We start from the raw sequence: 10,803 nt of genomic DNA on the forward strand, positions 1-10,803 counted from the left end.
ATAAAATAAATAAGGGAGTTTTGGAAATACTTTATGGGTAAGGCAGAGTGACAAAAGCAGTAATAGTTCCAGGGGGGTTGGGAAATGTTAAAGCTAGACACGTACTTACACAGGAAACAAAATACAAACAACAAACATGCAAGTGGACAAACTTCTGCAGGACTTGGGAAGCATTGCCTCAGAAATAACATGGAGGGAAAAAAAAAAAACACACACATTAGCTCCTATTCATTTAGGCACTATGGGATCAGAGAATCTAGTTTACCCCATACACAAGAAAACATCAGCTATTGCTTTGTTCAGCATCTTCTAACAACCTTATTAGCAACAAAATTTTGTTCATATTGTACATATTCCATCCTGTCCTCCTTTTTAAACACACAGCTGTACGTGTTTTCCAGTGAATATCTGATTTAACCTTGCTGACACGTGAGAAGCAGTTTTGCTTTCAAAGTAAGCAGGGCCTGTGTTCCTAAGGTAGAAGGACTAGAAGAGAAAATACAAAGTTAGCTAACGGCCAACTTATGGCCTAGGCCATAAACCCATAGAAGAAGAAAGAAACCCTTCCTTACATTCCTGCACATTTTGCTGAACTCAGAGCTTTGATGGTCTTACAATAAATAAGAGGGTGGGAGCATTTTTTAGATAAATATGACTTCACATCCCAGTACTCTCAATCTAGCACTACTTGGAAATATTACATTCACTTACAAGCTCAATTTTCATCAAGATCTCAGCTTAGCTTCCCTTTTGGGCGCTTTTGAGAATGCAAATAATTGCGGGTAGGACTATGTCTAATTTCTTATCTGCCATGTTTTCTTCTTCCCTCCCTTATCCCTACAGTGAACCTCTTCTGTTGGAGCAGAAAAATATGCTCTATTTGACAACTACACAGCTTACTGTATTTTCTCTTTTATGCTGCTTTTTATGGTATTTAGGAAAACTGCGAGGGAAAGGGTAGATACACGGCAGGCAAAGAGGACAAAATATATCCACTCTACACCAAGTGAAAGCTTATTATATTAATACTTGAGGACAAGGTTTACACTTTAAGATTACATTTACAATCCAATATAGTCCATATCAGAAGAGCATATATAACAATTTAATTGTAACATTTTAAAGCTTTTATGAATTGCAGTATTATGCATTTTTTCTTTTTCTCCCAACCATGATCTGGAAATAGCATTCTGTTTCTTAAAAGCATGAGGTAACGATCATCTAGATACACATATCCTGGATCACACTCCTACTGAATTTAAAATCTTTCATACAAAAGAAGTTAGGTATTGTAAAGAAGCTCTAGTACTCAAGCAATCCTGTTCGTTTCTTAACTTGCACTCTTAAATGTGCAAACCAGAGGGATATTTACAACTTAAGCAACAAACAAAACAAAAAACACCCTGGGATAGTGTAATTAACATGTTTTACATTTGTGCCTATCTTACATGTGGTGGAAAAAAAAGTTGTGCCTGCTTGCTGCATCGTTTCCTTATATGGTTTTACAGCTACAGTGGTATCCTGTTTAAAAAAAGTTGAGTACACTCACATTCTACATAACTTTTAAAAACTTCATCTCAGTCTGCTGTCCAGGTATCTTCCTTGTACTTAAATATATTTTATATATATACATACACACACACACACACACACACACACACACACAGTCTCTTCAAAAATTCCAAATAAAAAATATAATCTGTTTATTAGTTTCTATGTAATAGCCAGTTCCCAGCCAGTAATATGCAAGATCAAAATATTCTGTAAACAGTATTCTCTGGGGGAGAAGAGTTTTTTCAGTACTTCACCTATATGTAAATCCACTATTTGCTCCCCATCATAGAAAACTATTGTATAACAGCAGAAAGCAAAAAAGTTTACCTTTCATATTTGACTGGCAAAATGGAATAATGGGAACAGCCAAGAGACAGAAACAACTAAGTAGGTAATCATCATGAAAATATGGGAAGTTTATATTCTAATCAGAATACAGTTAAGATATATTCACAAAGCAGAATATTTTACATCCTGTGTTCACATTACTAATAAAGCAAATCTTTCAACAAAGGAAAGGATGTGCTAGGGATATGAATAGTGTACCACACATTTACTATAGTTGTTTGCCATCAGTGAATTTAGAAGAGATCATAGTTAGATGCTGCCATATCATTCATACACAAAGAAATCTATCTTTGTACCATTTTGTTATGTTAAGTGGAACAAAATATATTTACACTAGCAGCAAACTGATCAAAGTGGTATTTAATGTTACTTGTTAAAGTGGTTATCTAACAATGATGGATATAACAAAATCCATTAATTAGTGGTCACCAAATAAGACATTTCTCATGCATGACAAAAATTCATTCATGTACTCAGGTCTGCGTTTACTGTGCACAGTATTTCCATAAGTTATGTTTCACAGCCCCTACCATTCAAAAATATTTCAGGGTATATATATATATTATATTTGTATATGCAAATTATATACACGAATATAAAGATCCCTAAAAGTACCATTATTACTATCTTTATGCTTTCTGTAAAATGCATAGCTTTTGAATATTTTCTTGCAATTAAAGACTTTACAGATTAAAGCTGCTTATCAATGTGGTATATTAATAAAAACAAACTCAGATAACCCTTTACTAAAATGTTATATTTCAACCTCTTAGAAAACATCTTATTTTTAATGGAAAAAAAATAAGTAATCTACGCACTTCACCCAAAGACTATATGGAATTAATGCTGCATTCTAAAAGTATGGTGAACTATTCAACCAGGTCTGTAATATCGCATTTCTCATAGAGAAAAATGCTAGTCATGCTACAAAAATTCACCACTTTCCACTTCCTCCAAGAAAAGCTTCAGATGAGGATCAGCACAAAAAGTGTCAGACTGGAGGAAAAGTTGATCAGTTGTTCATAAAGGAATCAGAGCAAACAGTTTAATTTCTGCAGTTTGTTATTAAACAATATTATACTAATCATATCGATTGCAAATTAAAATAATATACTTTAAAAAACTGCAACTGACTGAAAACAATATTTATCTTCTCAGTTCAAGTAAATTGTTAGAATAACCAACCAGGGTGAAATAAAACCAACGAGGGTGGCCAATGAAAGTTCATTACAGTTTTGTATGAATTACAAGAGTTGCATACGGTGAAAGCCTCAGGATATCAAATAAAACCATCAGTAGTAAAATGGGACAGTTCAGTCTCTTGTTTTACATCTATCACCTAGACTAACCTTGGCACTGAGGTGTCTCCTAAGCAGTATAGAGATAACTGTCTCCCCCAGAAAATAGCTACACACAAGTAAACTGTCCACAGTAACACAATCAGTAACAGGTTTTGTTATTCTCTAAGTCATGTCTCTGCAAAGATTTTACGTTTAATGCATAAATATTCCAGAAAATTAAGTGAAAACTAAGTAGTTTCAATCTACAGGCTAATAGTTACCAGACTAGGATAGCCACAGTATCTGATGGGTAGAGTGTAAACTGCCAGTGCACTGTGATACTATGCTATTTTCTCCATCAAACTGGTCTTTGTTCAGCAGTTTTGCAATAACTCAGCAAATGGGTTTTAAAGATCTAGATCTCAGTTTGGCAAGGTCAGTGCATAATACTACCAGATATACCAGTATGAAGTAACGTAAGATTATGTCACGCATCCAGCAAAACCTCCTGCATCCAGAAGATTACAATTCAGTGATCAAGAAAATCAGGGCCTTGTGTAAGCATTATAATGTTCCTAACAGGAGTTGAACAAACAATAGTACAGCTGTGAAAACGAACTGCATCTTTTCAGAAAGATAAGTCACTGAGATTATGGAAAAGGGTTTTGTAATGTCACTGCTCCACTCATCCAAGGCATAATATGCCAAAAGAATGGTTACCACTAGCACACTACAAACTATGCCACCCACCAACCCCCAAATCGTGCAAGCTATTCCACAAAGGCAGATCCTGCGTCACGGTAGACACTGGCAAAAAAAGTCTATGATTCCCACCTTCCCCTGTATCACCAAGGAGACTTCAGCTAACCAAGCCACACACGAGTTGCCATTAAGGGTGTAGTAACCAGTTAGCATCACTGCAGTGACTAGAAGTGGACGTTTAACATAAGGAAAAAAAATCCCTGAATAATCAAAAACAAAACCCTATTTAAATATATGATTTAATGTCTTATTTCAGGAAGCCATTTTGGTCATTCTTGAAATTAAAAAGAAACTTTTATTTCCAGCAATACTACTTGTGAAAAGATGGGTCATTGATCCACTGTGAACATAGCTCTCACCATATAAATAAAGCACCAGAGTCAGAAACAAGGGAAAAAAAGTCCTTAAATTATGATTTACAAGTTTATACACTATTTCCTATGCAAAAGGTTGGCCATACAGTAAGAAAGTTTTAGACGAAAACTTGACCAGTTGTTAGTTTTAAGGGGAAATGCATATCTTGCTATAACTTAACATAAGGTAGAAAATATTCATTGATCTATATACATTTCAAATGAGAGAGAGTTAAACTTAACTGAATAGTTAACCTCATTTAACTCACTGGCCACTAAACTAAGCATCAGTAGCCAATTAGAAACCTTGAGCACTGTATTTAAAATGCCATTTTTTTCTTTCCTATCTAATTGGATTTTTTAAAAATGTATGATAGTGCATAGCCTAAGTCAGACTTTCAAAGAGATACAGCGCCTTTCAATGCAGTTCTCAGCATTTAAAAGGGACTTTTCTTCCTTTAAATAAGATATTCATTGAAAAAAATCTGAATTGTTGAGTTCTGTACTGTAGTAAAAATATTTCAGTCACAGACTGATATAAATGTATACTGTGCAGTACTAAGATTGCTTGATGTCCATATCTGCACACAATTTACTTGGGTTCCTCAATTGTCCCCTTGCTGAGGTCTGTCATTTTTGGATATTTTACTTTCTTCTGGTCCAGTTCATTCTGAGCCCACAGAAGTAGCTTCAGTAATTTAGCCAACTTGGGTGTTGACTCACGATTTTCATAGTCTAGAACAGCTTGGTTAACTTCGCTCCATACCTGGAAAAGAAATACTGAACTTAGAGTAGTGATCATATATATTAACTGAAAGAGAATGTCCTGCAGAGTTTATGAATTCCTCTGAGTACAAGTTAGAAAAAGTAGAGCTTAAACACCTCACTGGTCTCACATTACACTGAAAACAAGTAAGAGGAGTTGAGGATCTGGCCTTTTAAACCCTCTCTCACACTATTACAGCAGTTCCACAAGGTGTTAAATCTATCTTAAGGCAGCAGCTGAGAATTGCTCAGCTGGCATAAGGCTACCATGCCAGCCCCTCCTGGCCCACCCAGCGCAAAGAAAGATCAAGAGTGAGGATGAGGAGATAAGGTCAGAATGCAATGTGCTCCAAGGATCCTGGTGGTGGAGCAACCAATGGGGACCATAATCCACCAGCACAAGTTAGAGTAAATTAACCACATAGACTATTACCTCACTGCATTTTTTTGCCTCTCCAAACCATTCGAGATAAAAATTCTGCTCTGAAGTTCCACTACCAGTTTGTGCAATAACAGCAATTTTTCCTCAGAATATAAGATTAAACAATTCTATAAAAAAATAGTGTATGGGATAATATAGTTCTCTTGATAGCCATCCCATAAGGAAGCCTACATTTGCCTTACCTTCCCTACATAGAGCAATTTTAATGCATAACACCAGAGAGCACAAGTTTACCTTTCATATTCTATTAGCAGCCTTCAGGATCAGGAAGGGTGTGGGAGGAGAAACACCAAGATAAAATTAAGCCATTTTAATTTCTCAAAACCCCCGCATGTAGGAAGCACTGTTCTGGTGCTTCCAGTATCTACCTCAATGTGTTACAGTTTTTTAATCTAAGCAAAATAAAGCAGCAATTAAAGTTATACTGTATTACCTAAATCTGACTATAAAACGTAGTTCCAGATTTAAAAAAAACACCCAGAAGGGATAGTGGTAGCAGTTAAGGGACACAGGCGGAAAAAAAGGTCAAAATGAGCATATCCAAGTAATATTAAAGAACACTAAGAGAACATTTTTGATTTGCACTCAGAAGTGGATAGGAAGCCAGTGAAAAGGAAATATGCTCCAATTTCCTAGAGCAAGACAGCATCATTCTGAATACCTTGAAATCTGGAAGAGCATAAGAGAGGAAATTGCAGTAGTTTATACTGTATCAAAAGATGGATAGAGCAAGCCCATAGTTTCACAAATGGGGGATGTTGTACTTTACAAAAGTTCGTGTGTTCTAAAAATATTGCTGTTATAATTTAACAGAAGTCTCAGCTTTAGAAATACCTCTGTTCTCCAAACCCATTTATAAATATTTGCTAATTATGTACAATATATTGTAATATTAGCGGTCCACAAGGATAAACAAAAGTGGAAAGAGCTTTCATTTGAGCATACATTACCTTCTGTCTCTGCATCATGTTGAGCAAGTCTCCAAACGGTGATTCTTCAGGATTATCAAAGGCAAGCAATGCCAGCGTGCGCTCCATTTCTGTCAAGCATTCTCTGCTCTCCTCTCCTTGTTCTGCCAATTGAGTCTGAGCAAATTCCAGGGCTGCCTCTGTCTCACGCTGCCGAATCAGTTCAATCAGATGCTGCTGCTATATACGTGAGGAACAAAGCAAGGTTAGTCAATAGAAGGGTAAGTGATGTTTAGTGTGTTAGACTCCAGGTATTCCATTTCTTCTCCTACATATTAAGTAGCAAAGCTGTAATAAATCAGTATTTTGTCAGTACTAAAATTCACAAATACATTCTTGTTGGACTAATAGTACAGTTAATCCTATTTTTCAATTGATTTTGGAGCCATTTAAAACCTGGAAGATAGGTTTTAAAGCAGTGGTTCTCAAACTTTTGTGCTGGTAACCCCTTTCACACAGCAATCCTCTGAATGCGACACCCCCCGATAAATTAAAAAAAAACACTTTTTAATGTATTTAACACCATTATAAATGCTGGAGGCAAAGCAGGGTTTGGGGTGGAGGCTGACAGCTCACGATCCCCCACCTAATAACCTCAAAACCCCCTGAGGGGTCCCGACCCCCAGTTGAGAACCCCTGTTTTAAAGAAACTTTATAACTGCTGCCAGAAGACATGACTAACCATCATCAATTTGGGAGTTTACAAATCATAGGTAAGATGAATATGGTTATGTCATATATATTAAGAAATACAAACTAAAAAATACTCTTTAAAAGCTACTGCATTCCATGCCGTAACATAAGAAATAGGCAGTTAAAAATCACATTCCACATCACATTAGTGAATGCTTGCAATTACATCTTTTCTTCAGTCTCCAAACAATTCTAGATACAAAACAAACTAATCACCGAGTCTTACCTGCAAATGAAAGTAAAGGTATCGGTTTGTATCTAACAATTCTGGATGGAGACTATTAATCAATGCAATTGCTTCTTGAATCTGTCCTTTCAGTATCATTTCTCGAATTTTTATCCTTTCATCTAGAGTCTCTAGATCAACACTGGGCTCAATTCCAGACTCCATCCGAAACTTCTCTGCTGCCTCTTTAAAACCCTCTGAAATAAAAACACATTTCATTAAATAGAATTCAGAGATAAGCTACATACAATAGTACAGATTTATCAAACCTGTATACTTCCAACTGACTTATATGGATCTGAAACATAGATGTTGCTTAAACAAGACCTCAGGAGGCTGGAGACATTTCATATATGTTGGTAACAGGAACTACTGGGCATAAGATGATTTGATCTTCTTTCAGTAAAGGGATTATTGAGGACTGAAGTCATCATCAGTCACCACCAGCAGCACTTTTTGGTCACACAGTTGGCCTTGAAGATAAAGTTCCTGCACATCGAGCCCTGAAAATCAGATCTGAGTTCAGGAGGGGACACTGCATGGCTATAGACTGGCTGGGATGCACCAGATCAGTAATAACCCTGTGCAGCTTTTAGATACCTTGAGTAAAGCCAGATGTGGCTATTGACATTCCACGCTATAGACCCTGGTTGTCTAAACACGTTGTAGTTTTCTAAATTTCTATTTAATAAACCAAGTTAAGAGGACATACTAAGATGTCCATGCAATCCTATCTGGAATCTTTTCAATGAAGCAGGCATTTTTGTAAATACAAGATCATGACTGAAAATATATGAACTTACAGGTTTCTCCGAAAGGCTGATTTAAATAAGTTGCACAATTCTAGAAAGACTTCACATTTAATTCTCTCTAAATTCATCAAGTTCCTACCCTTTCTATAAAAAAGTCTATATTTAACTGCATGCAAAGAGAAAAAAGGTATAAAACCAAATTTTACTAGGAAGGATTCAAGTTTAGCATTGACCCCATGATTTGAACTCTGTGTCTGGTATATTTGGGCATGGTTTTGCTTTTGCAGGAAAGACCATAGCAAAAAATTGCATTCATCTGGTGTATAAATAGTTTTACCCATTTTATAATTAGCATAAACATGAGAGAGTCTGACCACCACATGAAGGCTCTTTTCCTCAGAAAAAGAGTCACAGAACTGGACAGACACTACTTTCATACATATACACAAACAATTTATGACATGGTCACTTCAGTGCATCTCCCATTGCTCAGGTTCCAGCTGCACATGGACACAAACGGGTGCATGCTTGATGAATATGAACATCTCCACTATGGTGCACCTGGCCATGAAAATTAATGTATATCACCAAAGGACAATTTTTGAGGGATTTCTGGTATCTCTTAAGTTGCAGTTTCTGGATGCCTAGCACATTAAATATTCTAGTCTTCCTCGGCTGTTTTGAGGACACTATTTCGTCATAAATAGTCTGATCTTTCAACCAATTTGGTTTAAGTTGATTTCTGATAATTTCTCCTGCTCTGTGATGAAAAAACGAGTGGACACAACTTGTTCAATGCTGTCCAGATTAGTAGAAGCCATCACACATTCCCAATTTAAGGAAAATAGTATAATAAAAGATGTGATATTAAGCTCTGTGCAGTTTTGGGTAACAGTGTTCCAAACCAGAAATGCCATAAGGGAAATATCTTTTTAGTAGAAAAGCTAAGATTAAAACAGACAGGAGATATATATTGGGTGAAACCTGCAGATGCTATATAATCAAAGTCAACAAAGTTTGGTTCTCTGATGTTTTACGTAGCAAAAATAATGGTTGCTAACAGAGTGTGGGTGATACACTACAAAGGCAGTACTGAATTCGTTTTTCCTTTACCCAATTTATAAACTATTTTTATTAAATAAATTATCAACTACATTTTCTGTGAATTCTAGAATATTTTCTAGAATTCACAGAAAATACAGGCAATAGTGATATCTATTAGTATCAATCATTTAATAGCTCATTCTAATAAGAATGAATTTTATTGAGTAAAATAAATGTCAGATGATCTAAACAGACCAACCTACTAAATGTAATAGTAGCATCCACTACTCACTGTTACCTGTAACAAGATAGTTCATTATCAGGCGATTCATATCAGCTCTTTGGATGTGCAAGTTATTGAGTTTTTCCATCCATTCATCTTTTGTGATTTCATCAGGTTTTTCGGCATAACTCATTCTGGACTTTCACTATAAGGAATGAAAAGTATCTTACGTGGCACAGATACCAACAGGTGAAAGAAAAGCTAAGTCTAGCTTGCCTATAAGAACTGTGGGACCAACTCAGTTATTAATACCTTCTGTGATTGTTAATAAAGATTGTTGGCTAAACAAAAAGTTATCGAATGGAGAACTCTTGTTTTGAAACCCGCCACTGTAACAGACACCGACCCACATACATCACCCACCACCACACAGCCCTGCCCCAGCACATACACCCCGCGCCCAGTATACAGCCCCTCCCCCGTATACGTAGAACAGACACCATCGTACACACGCGACCCTCCACACACGTACCATGCACCGAATCACCCTCCCGGAGGGGGCACACAGCCCACCTCTCACACAGGCTGGCCAGGCCTTATCCCCCACACCTCACGAGGGGCCCTGAGCCGGTCGGGGTCCCGGGGTGCCCAGCTCGGTGCAAGGCTTTACAGCGCCACCTCCAAGACGCTGAAGGCTTCTTCGGCCCTGCCAAGCGCGCGCCCCTCAGCCCCGATGCTCCTGGGGGGACGGGCCAGGCCCCCGGAGCTGTGCGAGGACTAGAGCCGCGTCTTCCGGCCCCTAACACCCCAGGGCCCCGAAACCTCCTCAGCCTCTGCCCCAGCCGGGCTCTAGCCCCGCTTTGCCGGGCCCGGCGCACCGAGCCTGCCGCTCCCAACACCAGGCTCGCGCCGCCCCCCAGGCCAGGAAAAGACCCACAGGCGCCATCTTACCGTACCAGCCACTACTGCCGGGCCCCGGTGCGCAGCCCCAGACCCCACTCCCCCTCCTCGCTCAGCCGGGACTCTGTGTACAACTCTCGTCTCGCGAGAACTGGCCTCCCAGCCAATCGCCTGCCGGAGCGGGGAGCGGCACGCACCATAGAGATAGGGGAAGAAGAAACCCAGACAAGACCTAGTGGGAAAAGCACCATAGAGATTATGGAAGACCTGGAGGCCGGCGAAGTACCATAGAGACGGGTGGAGGAAGGCCTCGACTATGCTAAGCAGCCTGGAGGCGGTGGAGAATATTAGCATGGACGTGCGGCGGGCCGCGTCCCTTGAGCCCTGCCCAAGCCCCCAGTGCGGTAGAGGAGGCAAGGCCGGCGCTATAGGGCACGCTCAGGGCTCCCCAGCAACTGGTCTGTCTGACAGGCTCTGTAGGATCAGGGCATTT

At 38.7% G+C, this 10,803-nt stretch overlaps 1 protein-coding gene across 3 annotated transcripts; it reads right to left on the minus strand.

Annotated features, from left to right (window-relative positions):
• Positions 1-998: 998 nt before the first annotated feature.
• On the minus strand, positions 999-10,483 carry GID8 (GID complex subunit 8 homolog). Of its 3 annotated transcripts, none has more exons than XM_030533222.1 (5): positions 10,362-10,483; positions 9,486-9,615; positions 7,392-7,588; positions 6,455-6,652; positions 999-5,063 (listed from the first exon to the last, which is right to left on the minus strand). In XM_030533222.1, the coding sequence occupies exons 2-5, from the start codon at positions 9,601-9,603 to the stop codon at positions 4,890-4,892; spliced, it is 687 nt and encodes a 228-aa protein (XP_030389082.1). In that variant the 5' UTR covers positions 9,604-9,615; positions 10,362-10,483; the 3' UTR covers positions 999-4,889. The 3 variants fall into 3 exon arrangements, with proteins under 3 accessions (XP_030389082.1, XP_030389083.1, XP_030389084.1); XM_030533223.1 differs by having other exon boundaries at positions 10,367-10,467; XM_030533224.1 differs by lacking the exon at positions 10,362-10,483 and adding an exon at positions 9,943-10,167.
• Positions 10,484-10,803: the final 320 nt, after the last annotated feature.

Source organism: Gopherus evgoodei, chromosome 14 (genome assembly GCF_007399415.2).
Source record: "Gopherus evgoodei ecotype Sinaloan lineage chromosome 14, rGopEvg1_v1.p, whole genome shotgun sequence".
In the NCBI taxonomy this organism is placed as follows: domain Eukaryota; kingdom Metazoa; phylum Chordata; order Testudines; family Testudinidae; genus Gopherus; species Gopherus evgoodei.

Bases quoted from the DNA above. Each gene is read 5' to 3' on its own strand.
- GID8 (XM_030533222.1), bottom strand. From the start codon at position 9,603: ATGAGTTATGCCGAAAAACCTGATGAAATCACAAAAGATGAATGGATG. The intron at 7,589-9,485 runs GTAACAGTGAGT...TTTTTATTTCAG, and splicing joins AATGAACTATCTTGTTACAG to AGGGTTTTAAAGAGGCAGCA. The intron at 5,064-6,454 runs GTAATGTATGCT...TTTCTTTTCCAG, and splicing joins ACATGATGCAGAGACAGAAG to GTATGGAGCGAAGTTAACCA.